Source organism: Heptranchias perlo, chromosome 22, assembly GCF_035084215.1.
Source record: "Heptranchias perlo isolate sHepPer1 chromosome 22, sHepPer1.hap1, whole genome shotgun sequence".
In the NCBI taxonomy this organism is placed as follows: domain Eukaryota; kingdom Metazoa; phylum Chordata; class Chondrichthyes; order Hexanchiformes; family Hexanchidae; genus Heptranchias; species Heptranchias perlo.
Window position 1 is genome coordinate 7,948,051 of NC_090346.1, and position 21,022 is coordinate 7,969,072.

The 21,022-nt window shown below is 42.3% G+C and overlaps 1 protein-coding gene across 1 annotated transcript in view; it reads right to left on the reverse strand.

The window, feature by feature from the left end:
- The window catches only part of wipi2 (WD repeat domain, phosphoinositide interacting 2), a 51,207-nt gene extending 30,737 nt beyond the window's left edge, over positions 1-20,470 (reverse strand). The window contains exon 1 of the mRNA XM_068002887.1: positions 20,233-20,470. Coding sequence (XP_067858988.1) covers positions 20,233-20,306 — 74 coding nt within the window. The 5' untranslated portion in view covers positions 20,307-20,470. The remainder of the gene's footprint in view (positions 1-20,232) is intronic.
- Between the last annotated feature and the right edge of the window lie 552 nt (positions 20,471-21,022).

Consider the following 21,022-nt stretch of genomic DNA (forward strand, 5'->3'; position numbering starts at 1 on the left):
CAGTACAGCTCTTTAAATATCCTCAAAAAAAGTTACTGGGACGTCCTGGATTTGAAAATATCGTCCGTCATACACATAACTAAACAAATCCCACAATCTGTGTTTGCTCGAAAGTAGCGTGGATCCTCCCTCGAGTTTTGCAGACAACTGATGAAACTTGCAACATCTGTATCAAGTTAAACGTGGGACAAGATTCTGGCTGTAGCTAGTTTTTAATCAAACCTCTGTGACTGGTGTCTGAATTAAAGGAATCTCTACAAAGCTAAAACAAGACAGGGTTACTTCATTTTGTCACACTCTCCATAACCAGATTATTTCACGGTACATGTGGTAAATATATAATGCTTAATAAAATCAAGTTAGAGATCACTGGCTTAGTGGGTAATGGCACTACCAAGTGTGGTGTTCAGCAATACAAATTGGGACTGTCTCGGGTTCAATTTCCAGTCAGTACAAGCCTAGTTGATCTCAGCCGTTGTGATAGCAAGGGTGCTACATTTGATTTTAATGCCTCTGGGTAGGGAGGGGTGAAAAAAATACTCAGCCAGCATCCTGCTCCCAATTGCTTTCCAGTCATCCCTACTAGAAAGTGCATGTGTTTGGACATCAGCCGATGGCAGGATTGGTTTGTTGGAGATGTCCCCACGGTCAAATAGCTTTCCAACAGTTACCCTCTCGGCGCTCACGTGAAAAAGGGAATCGTAGTGAAGTGCAGGTGGTGTCTATGGAATAGTACCTCAGCATATGAAAGGGGGGGGGGGAATTGGTGGAGGGGGTAAAAATTTGATTAAAATGAAATCCAGTTTGAACAAGGATAGCACAATTTCCAAATATGGTAAATTTGAAATGGTAACCTTTAGCCTGGCCAACAGAGTGACACCAAGTGTAAGTAAGGCACATTCCCCACAGGGGAAAGGAAAAGGTTGGGAACCAAGTCATGTTGCCCCCCCTTCACTCACCTCATACTGGCTGGTTACAGGCAAGACACTGGCAGAATCCCAGTCAGCAAATAAGGGTCAAAGCAATACAACTATTGAATACTACTAAAATTTACAAATTATTTCTGCAATAGTCACAAAAAAGATATCTCTAAATAAAAGCTGTAAAATAAAACTGAACCAGCTACTCAAAGGGTTAAAGTTTTTCACATGTGATTTTGTATTCACAGCTAGACAGTGGAGTGTGCACATTTTGTTCCAGCCATGGGGATGAAATAGGCTCAAAACTATACTAATCTGCTAGATTAAGACCAGGAAATCTTACATCAGACCAGCAGCCTCAGTAGATTCATAAATCATTTGGTGAGAACTTGTAATAAATGATCAGTAGACACCTGCTGTGCCAGTTTACTGAGAACTGCATTACAGGAACACTTCCAATACCACTGACAAACAACTTAAGTGCTTTCAGAATCAAAATTCTATGGGTTCCATTGGGAAATCTCTGAGAATGACTTGGGTTCACAGAGGGTATGGTTATATGTGGCATTATGAGATCTTATCTGTATTCAGACTCCCAAGTTCAATTGTCAAGAATGCAATTCTACTTTAAAGTAGTCAGAGTACACTTTATACTTAAATAAAGAGGGCACTTTAAACTGTGAAAAGGAACATTCTACATTCAGTGACTGAATACTACTTTCCTCTGAGAGGTTTTATACGCCACTGCTCCACTCTACTTTCGTCACACCACCAACGGAAAGTACATGAACATTTACAATCCGTCCAGCACTGAATGCAAGACTGTCATTAAATGCCAATGCACCTTTCATAAGAAACTGTTCAGTTTATTCCAATTTATTTTAATATTTAAAAAGATATAAAGAAAGAACTTGGATTTATATAGCGCCTTTGACGACCTCAGGACGTCCCAAAGTGCTTTGCAGCCAATGAAGTACTTTTGAAGTGTAGTCACTGTTGTAATGTAGGAAACGCAGCAGCCAATTTGCACACAGCAAGATCCCACAAACAGCAATATGATAATGACCGGGTAACCTGTTTTGTATGGTGTTGGTTGAAGGATAAATATTAGAGAACTCCCCTGCCCTTCTTCAATTTTTTACGTTCACTTGGAGAGGGCAGACAGGGCCTCAGTTTAACGTCTCATCTGAAAGATGACATCTCTGACAATGCAACACTCCCTCAGTACTGCACTGGAGGGTCAGCCTAAATTTTGTGCTCAAGTTTCTGGAGTGGAACTTGAACCCACATCCTTCTAACAGAGGCGATAGTCCTACCAACTGAGCAACAGTTGACTCTGCATGTACTACTTTTAAAATTTTCACTTAGAAGGTTAAAAGAAAAAAGTCTGCCTCGCTTGTGGAAATAAAAATCTTATTTCACAGATAGACATGACCTATCTGTGCTGTGGAAAAAATAAAGCTTTTTTAAAAAATCTGAGACACAGAAAAAAATCCCCCAAAACACTCTTTAACTATTGTAAGCAACTGCATTTAAGCTAAGGCCAGGGATGTCCAAACTTTCTGACTTTGTAGACAGCTTAGTTACATACCATGGAGTCACTTGGAAGAGTTACAATACACAACACGGGATTCATATACAAGTATCTCCCCGAAGCCAAGCTTCAGACTTTAATTAAAAAATGATTTTGTGCAATTACCATATAAAATCACTCCCCCCATGCTAAATTACAAACTAACTGAATTATTATACATTGAACAGACTATAGCAGGGACAATCAATGGGGCTTCACAGACAAATATCAAGGGCTCACAGGCCATTTGCACACATCTGAGACAGGATGTGTGCACAGGCCTGTGTGCACACATTTAGTGTGAAAATAGTATATTGATAGAAAATCCTACTTTTATTAACGGTAAACTGAGGTTGACATTTAGCAAATTTGATACAAAACATTTTGTGCGATTTATTTCAGGAGATTTCACAAGACCCGCACATCAGGAGCCAGCAGCACTACAGCAGCAATATAAAGCAGCTGTGCAGTCACCCATGCCACCATCTCCCAGCAACCGAATGGACAGCCTGCAAACTGGCCACGTACATTCTGCCTTTGCCCAGCAAATGTTGTTGTGTGGGAAAGTACAGCAAGGGGAGAGGGATAGACACCAAAGAGAGGAGAAAATAAAGTATATTAGAGGTAAAAGGAGGAACAAATAAATGCATTATGGACATTTCTTCAGGAGTCACCATGCAGCTGGCCTACCAATGGCCCCACACAAAGACCTGTTCAATTTCACATTGACCATCCCATGGAACTATTCGAAGAGGAGCAGGCAGTTATCCTGGTGTCCTGGCTAACATTCCTTCGTCAACCAATACCAACAAAAAAAGACTAAATCAGTCAGTCATTCACCTCGTTACTGTTTGAGAGACACCGCTGCTTCAGAATGGCTGCAGCATTTGCCTACTTAACTACAGTCACTACATTCCCAGAGCTTTGAAATGTATTGATAATGTATAGTGCGATATAAATGCGAGTATTTCCTTCTTTCAAACAATGAAAATCTCCCATCCAATCTTTTTGTATTTACAGGTTAAATCCCCAATTACATTTCATCAATTGGACAATTAGAGAGAGAAAAACCCCATTAAGTACAAATAGAAACAAAAACACCCTAACAAAAAATGACACTCAAAGCTTTACAGCCACTGAGACAAAATACTGAGGAACACAGGAAAAAACAAATGAATAAACTGCACAAGAATAATATCATATGCCAGAACCTACAAGACTGCAACAGAACATCAAAGAGACATTTAAAAACTCAAATGCTTAAGAAAACAGCCAAGGAAAAAGACACACACATCTTTAATGAAAACACGCACACAGATGGTACACCACCCACAGAACTGAGCCAAATAGTAAAAAGATTTATACTAGAAGTATCAATGGGAAAAAGGCACAGAATACACACCCACATCACTAAAAGAAAATGTTCAGGTATTGGAACCAAAAAAAAAGTAAATTTACGACAGGAACAGGCTTCTCACAACCCAGCGATGCACTCAACACAATTGCTGGACCTTTGAGGCAAAATAAAATTAATTTGTGTTTTTCTGCTTGACTGTGTGGAAAAGATCCCCTTTAACCCCACATTCTAGTCAACTGAGGTCAAAAAAGGCCAGTTTTTTTTTATTCATTCATGGGATGTGGGCGTTGCTGGTGAGGCCAGCATTTATTGCCCATCCCTAATTGCCCTAGAGAAGGTGGTGGTGAGCCGCCTTCTTGAACCGCTGCAGTCCGTGTGGTGAAGGTTCTCCCACAATGCTGATAGGAAGGGAGTTCCAGGATTTTGACCCAGCGACGATGAAGGAACGGCAATATATTTCCAAGTCGGGATGGTGTGCGACTTGGAGGGGAACGTGCAGGTGGTGGTGTTCCCATGTACCTCCTGCTCTTGTCCTTCTAGGTGGTAGAGGTCGCGGGTTTGGGAGGTGCTGTCGAAGAAGCCTTGGCAAGTTGCTGCAGTGCATCCTGTGGATGGTACACACTGCAGCCACTGTGCGCCGGTGGTGAAGGGAGTGAATGTTTGGGGTGGTGGATGGGGTGCCAATCAAGCGGGCTGCTTTGTCTTGGATGGTGTCGAGCTTCTTGAGTGGTGTTGGAGCTGCACTCATCCAAGCAAGTGGAGAGTATTCCATCACACTCCTGACTTGTGCCTTGTAGATGGTGGAAAGGCTTTGGGGAGTCAGGAGGTGAGTCACTCGCCGCAGAATACCCAGCCTCTGACCTGCTCTTGTAGCCACAGTATTTATAGTTTAGTGACAATAGCATGAAGAGGTTGTTGCACCAAGTAATGGTGCAGCACTAACTGTGCAGTGTTAATTTGTGGTAAGTGACAGAGCTGCAGAAAGTGCAAAATTAATCACAAGTGACAAGAGAACTTTTGTGTTGGAACTGTGCAGCCTTGAGGGGGAATCAGTTGTGTAATTTTGCTGGAAAGGTGATAGAAGATTTTAAATGGAGAATGAGTGTTGTAATAGTGCAACACAATTCAAGGATGGGATGCCAAAATGCTTCAGTATCTTATCTTTCCCCTGCCCCAGACCAAACAGGAAACTGCCTGAGCCCAATCACATTTTACAAACCACAAAGAAACATGACCATGAAACAACCACCAACCTTACCTCATAATTATGCAAAGATCATATGCCACTACCAGGCTGGTTATACTGTATATTTTGTACTGGAATGAAACAGTTTTGGCTTTGTATTGAGTAGTTTGTAGTATAATTCAGGTAAAGTCTGTGGGATCATATCCTGGTTACAAGATGACCTTATAGAGGTAGTTTCACACCACTTCAAGATAATTGCAACTGATACAAACAAACGTCTTAAACCTAACTTTTAGCAAAAACACCGACATGCTGGATCTTCATTAATAGCATTAAGAATTTAAATGGCGTTTCAAGATAGACCAGAAAAGCTCCCTGCATAGATGTAAACATGCATTCACAAAGCTCTACTTTACCTGGCAGTATGCAGCGTCACTCTAAGTAGGTGGAGGTCTCAAGCTGGTAATAATGTCATAGTATGCCAACAAATTGAGCCAGACTAATACCACTGCAAGGGTTAACAGCTCCAGCAAAACTGACCAAGAGAAAAATTTCCATCTTCCTCAACAGCATTAACAGATGCCTTCCCCAATCCAGTAATGCTGACCCATGTTGATATATTAATAAAAACTTTTGCTCTTATCAACAACTTAACATGGCCAAACCTATCAATTATAATTGATGCTCTCCCTTTGCAGAGAGGATTCAAATCCATTAGGACTTCCATAACATGCTGTTACGGTCCAAGTTTCTGGAAATAACAACAGCAGATGCTAGTTGTTACTAGACTCTAATATCTGTGTCCTTGGATATGAAAGGGGGGGGGATATGAAACATTGCCAGCAATTTCTCAGGAGTTATTAATGTTTCTGAAATCATTAATAACTCCTTATTACCCTATTGTGCAAATAATAGGGTAATAATCGTGGGGGATTTCAACTTCCCCAATATTAACTGGGCTACTCAGAGTGTAAAAGGCTTAGAGGGTACAAAATTCTTAACATGCATCCAGGAGAGCTTTTTGAGCCAGCATGTAGAAAGTCCTACAAGAGAGAGGGCGGTACTGGACCTAATTCTAGGGAATGTGGCCGGCCAAGTGGAAGAAGTGCTAGTAGGTGAGCACTTTGGTGACAGTGACCATAATTCGGTGAGATTTAAGGTGGTCATGGAAAAGGACAGGGAGGGGCCGGAAATAAAGGTTCTAAATTGGGGGAAGGCCGATTTTAATAGGATAAGGCAGGATCTGGCCAAAATGGACTGGGATCAGCTGCTTGTAGGAAAATCCGCATCGGAGCAATGGGAGTCTTTCAGAAGGGAGATTGAGACCATACAATGGCAACATGTTCCCGTAAAGGTCAAGGGTGGTTCCAAGAACTCCAGGGAACCTTGGATGTCAGGGGATATACGAGAATGGATTAGGAAAAAAAGGAGGGCTTTTGGCAGATACAAAAGGCTAAAGACGGAGGAAGCCCTAGAGGAGTACAAAAAGTGCAGGGGGATACTTAAAAAAGAAATTAGGAGATCAAGGAGGGGCCATGAAATAACACTGGCGAGCAAAATAAAGGAAAATCCTAAGATGTTTTATAAGTATATTAAGGGTAAGAGGATGACTAGGGAAAAAATAGGGCCCATTAGGGACAAAAATGGCAATCTGTGTGTGGAGCCGGCAGATGTAGGAGCGGTTCTAAATGAATTTTTTGCATCTGTTTTCACTATGGAGAAGGACGATGTAGACATAGAAATACGGCAGGGGGACTGTGATATACTCGAACATATTAACATCGAGCTGGAGAAGGTATTGGCGGTTTTAGCAGGCCTAAAAATGGATAAATCCCCAGGCCCGGACGAAATGTATCCCAGGCTACTGTGTGAGGCAAAGGAGGAGATTGCGGGGGCTCTGACACATATATTCAGAACCTCTCTGGCCACAGGGGATGTGCCAGAGGACTGGAGAACCGCTAATGTAATACCATTATTCAAGAAGGGGAGTAGGGAAAAACCGGGGAACTACAGGCCAGTGAGCCTAACATCAGTGGTAGGAAAATTATTGGAAAAAATTCTGAAGGACAAAATTAGTCTCCACTTGGAGAAGTAAGGATTAATCAGGGATAGTCAACATGGCTTTGTCAAGGGAAGATCATGTCTGACTAATTTGATTGAATTTTTTGAGGGGGTGACTAGGCGTGTGGATGAGGGTAACGCAGTGGATGTGGTATACATGGATTTCAGTAAGGCCTTCGATAAAGTCCCCCACAGGAGACTGGTCAAGAAGGTACGAGCCCATGGAATCCAGGGTGCCTTGGCACTTTGGATACAAAACTGGCTTAGTGGCAGAAGGCAGAGGGTGATGGTCGAAGGTTGTTTTTGTGACTGGAAGCCTGTGGCCAGTGGGGTACCACAGGGATCGGTGCTGGGTCCCTTGCTGTTTGTGGTCTACATTAATGACTTGGATATGAATGTAAAAGGTATGATCAGTAAGTTCGCTGATGATACAAAGATTGGTAGGGTGGTAAATAGTGAGGAGGATAGCCTCAGTCTGCAGGACGATATAGATGGGTTGGTCAGATGGGCGGAACAGTGGCAAATGGAATTTAACCCGGAAAAGTGCGAGGTGATGCACTTTGGAGGGACTAACAAGGCAAGGGAATACACAATGAATGGGAGGACCCTAGGCAAGACAGAGGGTCAGAGGGATCTTGGTGTGCAAGTTCACAGATCCCTGAAGGCGGCGGAACAGGTAGATAAGGTGGTAAAGAAGGCATATGGGATACTTGCCTTTATTAGCCGAGGCATAGAATATAAGAGCAAGGAGGTTATGATGGAGCTGTATAAAACACTGGTTAGGCCACAGCTGGAGTACTGTGTGCAGTTCTGGTCGCCGCACTACAGGAAGGATGTGATCGCTTTGGAGAGGGTGCAGAGGAGATTCACCAGGATGTTACCAGGGCTGGAGCGCTTCAGCTATGAAGAGAGACTGGGAAGATTGGGTTTGTTTTCCTTGGAGCAGAGGAGGCTGAGGGGGGACATGATTGAGGTGTACAAAATTATGAGGGGCACAGATAGGATGGATACTAAGGAGCTTTTTCCCTTCGTTGAGGGTTCTATAACAAGGGGACATAGATTCAAGGTAAAAGGCGGGAGGTTTAGAGGGGATTTGAGAAAGAACTTTTTCACCCAGAGGGTGGTTGGAGTCTGGAACTCACTGCCTGAAAGGGTTGTGGAGGCAGGAACCCTCACAACATTCAAGAAGCATTTGGATGAGCACTTGAAATGCCATAGCATACAAGGCTACGGACCAAATGCTGGAATATGGGATTAGAGTAGACAGGGCTGATGGCCGGCGCGGACACGATGGGCCGAAGGGCCTCTATCCGTGCTGTATGACTCTATGACTCTCTCTATGACTCTATGACAGCCTCTTGATCCCTTTCTGCCTAAACCTAGTAAAGAGCCATTCCATTCTCATCCTCTCCAGAAAACCGGGAAGCAGTTTTGGGAGAAAATTCCAGAGCACAGCGAAAGATCACCACCAATAATGGAATGGAGGACATGGGGAACAAGGATTCAGAGGAGCTGAAGATGTGTCAAGAATGCAAGGCAGAAGGTCAAACAGACGACAGCAAAGTCTTGGAAAGATCTGAAAACAGGGCAAGGTTCTTGAAGTTGGAACACAGGAAGCCAGTAGAGTATAAAATAATGAATCCCTGGAAAGAGTTAGAATAAATTTGGTTTGCATGTCAAGCTGCAGGGTTCAGTTAAAATATGATCATGTTTTATTTACCAACTGATTTGTTTTTGTCCGCATGGTCAACCGCAGGAAAGCTCAACTTTAGTCAAGTAGCTAGATACAAAGCAGGTCCCAGATTGAGAGAAGAGGTTGGCTAGGAGGAACACTCACTGCACTTCAAAGGTAACTTATTGTGTGAAGTGTTTTGAGCATTTTTACATGATAATGCAGAATATGAATACAAGTATTTATTAGTTAGAAGATTGCGGGTTCAAGCCCCACGCCAGACTGGCATTTCAGTGCAGTACTGAGGGAGAGCTGCGTGACAGAGGTATTGGCTGGGAATTTCCTCTGAGCAGCTCCCACTCCGCCGGAAGTGAAATTACAGCGTCGGAGTGGGAGCAGCTCCGAGGAAATTACCGGCCATTATCTTTGCATGGGATGTTAAACCAGGGTGCCCTCTGCTTGTTCAGATGGACATAAAAGATCCCATGGCACTATTTGAAGAGCAGGAAGTTCTCCTTATTTTCTGGCCAATATTTATCCCTCACTCAACACCACCAAAACAGATCAACTGGTCATTCATCTTACTGCTGTTGTGGGACCTTGCAGTTTGCAAATTGGCTGCCCATATTTGCCTACAAGACAACAATGACTACACTGCAAAAGTAATTCATTGGCTGTGAAGCACTTTCAGATAGCCAGAGGATGCAAAAGGTGCTATATAAATGCAAGGTCTTTCTTTCTTAAATCTTATAGCTTCAAAACGAAACCATTTGTCTAATTTCAATTTTGCCCACTATACATATAATATTAACACACAATGCACAATCGTATAACATATCAGCAAAAATTAAAGTGGGAAAAATCGTAGGCATCCATACGCACAGAACCAATGTTATTTGCACTAAACAACTGGCATCTTCAAGTATTTTGCAGCGCTAAGAACCTGCTGTACAGAATCAGGCTGTTCATTGTTGCTGACATTATTACACATCTCTTCAGCCAATTACTGTGCTGGAGTGATAAGGAATACAGATTCATCGCAGTAAGCAGCTGAAAAGGCTGCACAGAGTTGCCAGCACTCACAAGTAATGAACTACAGTGACAGGAGTCAAGTATGCCAACCCTTCCAACCCAAGAAAAAATCTTGAGGCATTTTTGATTATGTGGTGAAAATTGCACAGTAAAACACTGTAGAAAGGATGCTCAGTGCACGCTGCTTCACAGGGGCAGCCAGTCTGCACACATCACACCTCCACACAAACATTGACACAGCAGCGCAATTTCCGACTGGGCTAAATAACCAAGTATTTAAACTGAAAACAAGCTGAACAGTTGATTATTCAACTTGCAATAAAAGCTTGTTAACTTATAACCTGCCGAGTCAAGGAAATGGGACTGTTACAAGGTGAACGTTCTCCCCACTTTATTTGTGTTCATAGTGAATTGAAGTTTCCATAAACAAACCCTCATCCCCCTATGACCTGAAACTTACATCTTTTTATGTGCCGTGAATAGAAGAACGTGGCCACAGGATTAACAATCACACTTTTCACCAAAATACATCACATTAAACCTTGCACAGTTGCCCCCCACCATCAGCACCTTACTACTCAGATAGCAGAAAAACACCACACTGGTCAGACTGTATAATTCAGAGATAAACTTGATTTGCAATTTTACCATCAGAATTATACAGAAGCAAAATATTACAGCAAAATACCAACAGTATGAATACTTATAAAACAACAAAGGTTGAATCAGTCCCAAGAGTTAAAAATAATTGAAAGACTGCCCAGTATGTGGGTGAGGCAAATGATCTTGCCTTCTGCACAGAGACCAGACATTGAAAATGGAAACTGAACTGCAGAATAGGGAGAGTCATTTACATTTATAGCATCTAAGCTGGATTTCAACATTCCAGATGACCCATCACACTCGTTATCTTCCAATGAAGCCTCTGATCCTTTCTCAACAGGTCAATAATAATCTATCATCCATGTGGATGGAGAGTTGTTTACTAGGCCAAGCCTGAAACAAAGCTATTTGGAATTTCCATGTGGCATGGCACCATGTTTAATGGTTTATAGCAATTACAGGCAACTAGGTTCCATCTGCCCCCACTGTGGCAAACTTGCATTAACCAAACAACCTTGACCTAACTAGGTTTTTTTTTACAGGCAAGGACATGAACAGAATGGGACCGCATACCCTTGAAAATGGTGACTGTGTATTTGCTTCACTGCCTTTCACACACAAAGACAAAGGAAATCTTTTCAAAGTACTGCTAACAGAAACCCAATTTAAGTTCACAGTAATTGACCTAACTAAAAAAAAATGAAAAGGATATAATGGAAATGATAGGGTTCGAAGATAAATACAGCTCTGCTTCCACCACGGCAACATCTGCTCGACCAGCAAACCATTTCAGTGCACGAAGCTTACGTTTACCTCAAGTGGTGGTTATCACCTCAAAAATTTTCAGTTACCAATCCTAACTTTATGCGGCCTAGTTAAACATGTGATGGCCAAATAAAGGAGCAAGCTGTTATTTCGACCATATTTAAAATTTACTGTTAAAACCCAGCAGAGCAACAATTTGAAAGGTTGTCCATGTAAACATGCACTCAAACTTTCTCCTTTCCTCTCCTGAAGGCCCTGACTCAAGCTGCAGTACAGTTTCACAGGTACTTGTCTAACTGACTATTTTTCTATGTGGAAACCTAGACAGCAAGTGGCTCCTGTGATGGCCATCACAGCTGAACTTGATCTCATCTTCATCCAGCACCTACACATATACACTATTAGACAATGATTAGGAGCATGAACCATCGCTGCTTTTTCCCCTGCCTAGTTCAGAATGGAGGCCCTAATGCGAGCCTTGCTGAAATCAACTAACTCAACAAAAACCAATGATCAAACCGGGGACATTATGGGTAAACGTAGCTCAGTACCTTTAAGAACTGAGCCATTTGAGAAGACCAAAATTGTCACACAAACCAGAATCACCCCAAAAACATTTGACTATAAATCAGTGAGGTTATGGGTTCTATATCAGTGCTGATGTAACCCAGAATCACTTCAAGGGTCATAAAAGAAATTTCAGCAAAGAAAAAATCCTGGGGTTAATTCAGATGGAGGAGTCACATCGATCTTATCCTCCCTCCTAAGCTGCAACAAACTACACCAAGGGGGTGATTTTAAACCCCAAGAACAGGTGGGTTGGGGGGCGGGTGGGAGTTGAAAATAGTTGTTTTTTGGGTCACGACCGCAACCCGGCTTTATTTCCGGGTTTAACGTCGGTGCGTAAAAGTACAAGCTTCTCACTGGGAATGCAAAGTCTGAAAATTTTGGGGTTGCGATCCAAAAAAAACTATTTTCAACTAGTAGCCCTCACTCCCTTCATTCACCCACCCCTCCCCACAAAACACTATATTACTCTTTTGTAATGTAAACGAGACGCCCAAGATCTCAGAACAAAGAAAAGTTTTAAAACGCAGTAATATGTTTTACCTCCTGCTAAGATGTGGCTGTAAAACAGCAATCTCCTGCCTCAATTGTCTTTGCACTAGGATCGTTGAGGGGTTGCAGCTGACAGTCATGAGACAGCTCTTTAACACAGGAATTTACCACTGCCTACTTCACCGATTAAGGTTTTAAAACTTGATCTGTAAGTTACCAAAAACATTTATTTGAGCCTTTTGCTGACCTGCTAGGTTTTAAAGAGAATTTTAAACTATATACCTAAGAACAGCTGAAATCCAAGCTGCCCTTGTTCTATCTTGAGGTACAGTTTTATTGCAAAATAACAAGGACACCGGTTATGCTTTCCAGTGTGACACCCAAAATATATTGTGGAAAATACGACAGGAAGCTGCATGTGAGAAGTTAATAGGAACAATTGAACGTTGGGAGCAATATGCACACCACACAGATGATCCCATTAAGAGGCTTCTTGTCAGTACCATTTACAACAGGCCTTTATTATTTAATATACAGCGTGCAGGTGATAAGGTTTGACTTCAGCCAACAAAAGCAAGGGTCTAAACTTCAATTTGATGATCCAAGCCGGTCAGCAAACTTGAAGTTTGGTTTTGTACTTGACTGAAGCCAAAGTGGAATACCAAAGACACAGCTGAAACTATTTCCAGAAAACGACTAAACATGCTGTCACATCAAGTCTGGTCAAATAGTTTTTGCTTGTTCTACAAAATTAAGGAAGTTCTAGAACAGTCATACTGGAACTGCAGGACGCGGGTGCATGTGTAGCAAAGGCCATTATCTGCATAGAATCATAAAAAACTCAGCACAGAAGCCTATCTGGCCCATCTAGCTCCACATCTGAGTAATCTGATCCTATTTCCCTGCACCCTTGGAAGATTTTTTGCAAAAGTATTTAACTAATTTGCATAGGGTACTCAGTACTCCTGACAAAAATTAAGTTGAGATTCTTTTCACAGCGACATTACAAACCTGCATCTTACATACAGATCCTTCAAAAGCAATTTTCATCCTTCTCTACCCACGCTCCTCCCCCCACCCCCCAGCAAACATCCATAGCTGCTTAAAGGCATTTGTCATGATTCTAATATAATTAAAAACAGATTATCTGGCCATTTATCTCATTGTTGTTTGTTGGACCTTGCTGTGCGCAAATTAGCTACCGTGTTTCCCTACATTACAACAGTGACTACACTTTTTTTTTTAAAGTACTCCATTGGTTGTAAAGCGCTTTAATACATCCTGAGGTTGTGAAAGGCTCTATATAAATGCAAGTTCTTTCTTTATTCTCTCCCTGGCTGTGCGGAGTTTCCGGTTAATGGTGACAGTGCTCAGATGTGGGAGAGGGGTTTATGAATGTCTACAATACCATAGTTAGTTTGTACATAAAAGAACTGTTTTACCCACCACAATTTTTAATTATCACGATTCTCAAACGAGAAAAAAAAGTACATGCACTGGGAACCGAATGTATAAATCACAGGCTAGTGCAGTGCCACAGTTTCTTGTGGCCCCAATGCTTTAGGCTGTGGAGTGGTAGAATTGAAAAGGCAACCAAGTCACTAGGACACTCCCTTCTGTAGGTGGTTCAAAAGTGATGTCTGACAGATTCATTGAAACAGATTGCTCACCTTCTCAACTGTGGAATGGTGCACCTAACAGGTGGCCTGACTGTCCACCAAAAGAAACTTAAAAATACACTCAGACAAGTTAGAACAGATTCACTGTGATTTGGCTCTAAGACAAGTACATCAAGTCCTCATTATTCAACTTCTAATCAAACTACAAAGGAAGTATCTAAAAGTATTGTAGAAATCAACCAGATTGCAACTGGAGAAGGAAACAATTTGACTGGTTGCATTTTGGTGCATCCGACAGCAAGTCTGCAACATCTGGGTGGAACCTAAATACTACAGGGAACAGCTGTATTCGTATACAGCCCAGAGACCGGTGCAATTCCTGGATGATTTTCTCAACCCCTTTACTCCAATAATCAGTGTTATTATCAACCAATCACCAGCACACAAGCTATCCATTTTGTCCAGTGTGCATTCAGCAATAACATTTCAAACAAGGGGCTTGTAGCGTATTTTAAGCTTTGTGTACGATACTTTTTTTTGCCGTTTTCCACTAAGGAATCATCTCAAAACAGTTTCACCCTTACCTCATGATGCATCTTTTAATATAGCTACTGGCCAGCCTACCCCACACGCAAAAAAACAAATTAAAAAAGATTTTAGCAACGATAGCGATCACAGCTAACTGAAGTCTGTAAAAGGTGAGTGTATGCTGCTGTTCTTTGGGTACAGAGCTATCGCTGAGGTTTTTTTTCAGATGGCGTTACATAATTTTATTTTCTCTTCAGTCCTCTAGGCCCCCTAAGTCACACAGTACCTATGGCTAAAAAGCAGGTTGGGCAATCTTTTCTCAGACCTCTGCGACTACTGCTCAACACTTATCATTAGGAGGTGTGCAACGACAACATGGGAAGAACTCTATCCGTGGCTTTCTCCCACTGGAGAAGTAGCTGGGCTCAGCTCATTGGAGCATGACGATACCAACTTGCATGGGAAAAAATAAAGTCTGCATCCTTATCATTATGGCACTACTTTTTAAAAAATATTTCTGTCACTCAAGCGAAGGGATACCAGCGCTGGAGAACTGGACACTTTCGACAGCCAGTGTCAGCATCAAGCAGTTCCAGGTCATCGTGATCTAGATGCACAAATAACCCTCTTCCTCCCTGCTCAACAGCAGCTCAATGTAAGGTGAGGTGCCCCGTCTGTACCAGCATAAAGTTTTACATTTCCACACTGGGTAGGCATTCTTTGTGCTGTCTAGATGAGATGCCAGTTTAATCCCAATTTTTGCAAATACATGGGTAGTTTTGTGTTGTGAACTCACGCCCAGAAGCTGAAACTCACCAGAACAGGTTCTATTCAGGCTAATTACAGGTGACGGAGACTTTTAATTCATCAGTTTGAACTAGATTCAATTTCAGATCTCAGATGCAGCTAACCGAATGTAGCACATAGTTGTTGAGTTTCAAATTCTTAAGGATACCTTTTTCTTCAGCATTTTAGAAATCTACTGGGGAAAAAAAAAGCTTCATCGCTCATGTATAAACCCCAAACTAAAAGGAATCACCATTTGCCACCAATGAATCTGCTGTACATTTGGGGGAGTAGAAAGAACATTTGACATAACCTGTAATAGAAATCCAGCAGCTGAGTTCAATACAAGGAGCAGGGGAGAGCCACAGAAACACAAAATCATCACTCTGCAAAGACCTCACTATCGGAGGAAAATATCACCTGCAGATCTATCACAATATGGAAGATTTCCTCAGCACAGCATTACAAAAACAATACAGCAGACAAAAAGCATTATTCAAGAAAGTCAGAAATCAATGCTCTCTAGCTCAGAACTTTCGAAAACCCTTTTGGGACTGAACAACAACTTGCAAGAGGGCATCAGAAAGATGAGAGGGGACAAAACATGGTGAAAAAGAAAGGCGGCTTCTGAAAGCACAAGGGTGGGTGGTTGTAAGGCACAGGTGTTTTGGAAGGGAGTTTCAAATGGCAGGGGCACGGTGACTGAAAGAGCAGCCACTGGTTTTGGAGCCAACAAAGTGGGGCGAGAGGACTCAGCCAGAGTTAGAGGAATGGAAATTGCGCGCTGAGATTTACAGCTACAGAAGATCACTGAGGCAGGGTAGTAAAGGATCTGAAGGCAAGGACGAGGATCTTGAAATCAATTTGCTGTGGCACCGGGGTCTAGTGCAGCTTTTCAAGAACAAGGGTGATAGGAGTACGGTTATGGTTACAGGCCATGGCAATCTGAATGAGCTGTAATTTGAAGAAAGTGGGGCAAGGCAGGTGGTGGAGAAAGCAAGCCCTGAGGTGAGAGAGATTTGGATTATAGCTGCAGTAACAGGGGGGAGAGGAGGTGCCAATATTTTGAACATGGAGAAAGCAGTCTCGGTAATGGACTAGACATGGGGAAGGAAGCTAAGCTCATGCTCGAGCAGTACACATAAAGGTTCCACAACTGTTGGCTTAGCCTGATGTGACAAATGTGGAGTCAAGATCAAAGCCACATAGGTGCAGGTGAAGAGAATGGCTTTGTTTTTTTTCACAACATTTAGCTGAAGGAAATTTCGACTCATCCCGTTCTTAATGTCAGACAGGCAGTTGAAGAGTGTAACAACAGCCTTGGGATCAATAAAGGAGGTGGAGAGGTAGAGCAGTGAGCCATCATCATACATGTGAAAGCTGATTCCGTGTTTCTGATGACATCACTGAGAGAGGGCATATAAATGTTGAAGAGAAGAAGGACCAAGGAGGAAGCCCTGAGATACTCGTTTCTGCATCTAAACCTGAATCCAAAATTATACACGATTACTATTAATTGTAGTATTCAAAAAACTTCAGAAGTGTTTTTAGCTTCTGTACACTTCTCAAATAGTACTTCATAACAGTCATACTGTTAAATGATATAAATATACATTTTTGTTCTTGATAGGAATTGAAGGCAAATACAGGAGGAAATGCTTCCAATGTAAATTACTTACTCCTCTCCCACCACCCCATCCTCCATCCCCCAACTTGTGTGACCGCCAACATTTGAAACAACATAATACTAACTTCAAGTAGCTTTGTGACATTAAAAAGTGAGGGCAGCTCTGCAGTGCATGAACCATACAAAATAAATGGCAGGGACCACTTTAAAAGATAAAGATAGAACCCACCTGTGTAACCATACAGGACAAGCAGACTAAATTTGCGCATCCCCGATTTTCATCGCCCCACTGTTGGCGGCCGTGCCTTCAGCTGCCTAGGCCCTAAGCTCTGGAATTGCCTCCCTAAACCTCTCCACCTCTCTCCCCTCCTTAAAACCTACTTCTTTGACCAAGCTTTTGGCCTAATATTTCCTTATGTCAAATTTTGTTTGATAATTGCTCCTTGGGATGTTTTACTACGTTAAAGGCACTATATAAATGCAAGTTGTTGTTGTTGTTGTTAATATGTTGTGGTGGCCAGATTTTGTGCAACATCAGTGGGGCACATCTGTACCCACAAAATACCTGTAGCTGGTCTTTACAAAGAAGTCCTTTAAAGGAGCATTATTTTTGAAAGTTACAGCTGGGTTTGAAAGAACTACTGAGGGACACTCATAATAGTGCAGAGGAGAAAATCAAGTTTTTTCACATTAAACCTGTTTCTATCTACAATACAATAAACACTCTGACACAGGTGGATAGCACCACCACTAAGGAAATCGAGTCACATTCGCAAAGCTACTCTGAACACAGGCAAACTGATACTGGATTCCTCTATTACCGTCATCCAACTAAGCTCTGTATGGATGTTGCACAACCTTCCAGCACCACTACCACTCCAAGAGTCTATTAGCTGGTGTGCGTGACACCACGAGAGGATACACCTTGAGAAACAGCATAGAAAACCAAGTGGCACTCGATCAAGTAAGACACAAGTGGTGTCTTAAGAAAGGAGAGTGAGAAACCACAAAATTATAGACCTGTTAGTCTAATATCTGTTGTGGAAAAGTTATTGGAATCTATTAAGGACAGAGTGACTGATCACTTAGAGAAATTTGAGCTCATTAGAGAGAGCCAATATGGATTTGTAAAGGGTAGGTCTCATGAACCTAACTGAATTTTTCGAGGAAGTAACGAAAAATAATAGACAGGGGAATGTCTATAGATGTCGTTTACACGGACATCCAGAAGGCATTCAATAAGGTTCCACATAAGAGACTGTTAGCTAAAATTAAAGCTCATGGAATTGAAGGCAAATTATTGACCTGGTTAGGAGATTGGTTAGGCGGTAGAAGGCAGAGAATAGGGATAATGGGTATGTACTCGAATTGGAAGGAAGGGACGAATGGTATCCCACAAGGATCTGTGCTGGGGTCTCAACTGTTCACTATATTTATTAATGACTTAGATAACACAATAGAGAGCCATATATCCAAGTTTGCCAATGACACAAAGATTGGTGGCATAGTAAGTACTTTGATGGGAGCATAAAATTACAAAGAGACATTGATAGATTAAGTGAGTGAGCAAAACAGTGGCAGATGGATTTCAACGCAGGTAAGTGTGAGGTCATCCATTTTGGACCAAAAAAGGATAGATCCAAGTATTTTTTAAATGGTGAAACGCTAGGAACAGTGGAGGTCCAAAGTGATTTAGGGGTCCATATGCACAGATCACTAAAACGTAGTAGTCAAGCACAAAAAATAATCAAAAAGGCTAATGGAATGTTAGCCTTTATAGCTCGAGGGCTAGAATACAAAGGGGAGGATGTTTTGCTATAGCTGTACAAAGCCCTGGTTGGACCACAACTGGAGTAATTTGTACAGTTCTGGGCACTGTACCTTGGAAAGAATATGTTGGCCTTGTATGGAGTGCAGCACAGATTCAACAGAGCTCCAAGGGTTAAATTATGAGGAGAGGTTACATAAACTAGGCTTGTATTCCCTGGAATATAGAAGGTTAAGGGGTGATTTGATTGAGGTTTTTAGGATTTTGAAAGGAATTGATAGGGTAGATAGAGAGAATTTTTTTCCACTGGTGGGGGAGTCTAAGACAAGGGGACATAACCTTAAAATCAGAGCCAAGCCATTCAGGAGAGAAGAAACACTTCTTCAAGCAATGGGTAGTAGAAGTGTGGAACGCTCTCCCACAAAAAGCAGTACATGCTAGCTCAATTAATAATTTAAATCTGAGATTGATAGATTTTTGCTAGCCAAGGGTATTAAGGGATTATGGAGCCAAGGCAGGTGGATAGAGTTAGGATACAGATCAGCCATGATCTCAATGAAGGGCAGAACAGGCTCGAGGGGCTGAATGGCCTACTCCTGTTCCTATGTAAGTGCACTCACTCTCTCACACACACGGATTAGGTCACAGGTGATTTCATTTATACAGCTTCCAAGCTGTGCAGCCTGATGACTTCTGTACTATTCTGAGCTGCTGCAAAAGCACATCCCGTTGATAATCAAGCATCACTCCCAGTTATGAGAGGGCAGTATAAATGGAACACACTCAGAATAAAGTACTCCCTGTTCTACACAACTTTGAAGAAAATTGAAGCAAAAATCTCCCACTTTGAAAGAAACATAGCTAAATTCATTGCCAAGCTGCTGCCCCCAGAGTGACCCTGGGGACCAGTAGTCCACCATGGGAACGAACACACTAATGTTGTTGGGTTACAAGTGCATCTGGGTGGTAACCCAACCTGAGTGGAGTCTTGAACTGTAGTTCTTAACAAGAGAAAAAAATAGGAATGAAAATGCAAACAGTTGCTACACAATAAATCTCCACCCCATATTGCAGGAATAGTCCACACTGAAAATACATCTCCCTACATCATCCTTCCCCTCCAATTATTGGATTGGCCTTGAACCTGTATGGCAAGACGAACTGCATTTACAAACTACCATAGGTTCAGTCCCTAAAGCAAACCTTTTTTTTAAAAAAAAAGGAACTTGTTGCTAACACTTAACACAAATCACTTCACGTTAGTTGTGCAAGACATCAGTGAGATGAATGCAAAGATGGTTTCTAAAAAAGACATTGTCCCTTTAAACTGGATGTTGCACACTAGGATCTGTCAAACACATACTAAGCTGAAATTTATTTCCTGATGCATTTTTAAAAATAAAATGCATCCCCAAGGGATTTTTTTTTTAAATGATTGGAGTTTAACAAATTTAAATTTCTACTTCATGATGTTCTTTTTAATCATCATTTGATGAGAGGCAACAACAAAAAATGGCACCAGAAACAGTGGCATGACTGGCAGATGATGAGTGCCACTATTGCTGGTCCCCTTCTGCCCTCCGCTGCAGCTTAGGCCGCATATCCCCGGCCTTTCCCAGCCTCTCTCTCCCTCCCTCCCTCCCCTCCTCACCCCACCACCCTCGGGGCTTCCTTACGTGGTATCCTGGTTGAAGTTAGCGAAGAGGAGGTGGCTGCTGCCGCCCTCCCCGCTCAGACTGGCCAGGTTCATCGGCCCGAGATTTTCCCCCCCACACAAGTGGGGGGAAGCAATCCGCTTCGGTTTAATCCGATTATTTCGATTCTAATCGGTCCGAGGTTTGTTTTGTTTTCTTTAATGAACCAGTCGCCGCATCTCGCGCACCGCAGCTGTCATGGTGTTTGTGCAACGGCATCCGCACTGCGCATGCGTCACTCACCCCCCCCCTCTCTTCCACAACAATAACATGGCACTTCTTAAAGCTACATAAACTTGCAACAAATTCCAAGTTATTTTTCTCCCTATTGATTCCAATTTTCTCCCCTACTCCTCCTTTCCCCTCTCCTGAAAGCCTATTGCTATCCGAGTGGCCATTCATCATGTGTAAACTCCATGAGGCTGTGCATCTGCATCTGAGATGGCGGGGAGTCGGCATCAGTGGCATGGCCAATTCTGTCCTCATCCGATGCCCACACGCATGCACTTTGAGCAGAGGCTTCTTGATAGCAATCTGGAGTGGGAACCATGGGCACTCTCTTCCCCCCTCCCTAACACAAGAACACTAACAAACTTGCATTTTAGAATTCATCAAACTCATTCAATAATCAATTAATTCCACAATCCTGTGTTTCAGCAGGGATCCCAGGCTTGAAGGGAGCATGGGTCAGAGATGGAGCTACAAATCTCCAACTCATGCTCCCTGCGGACATGGTCCCATGTTGGAAGCGTGGGATCTCAAATTACTCCTA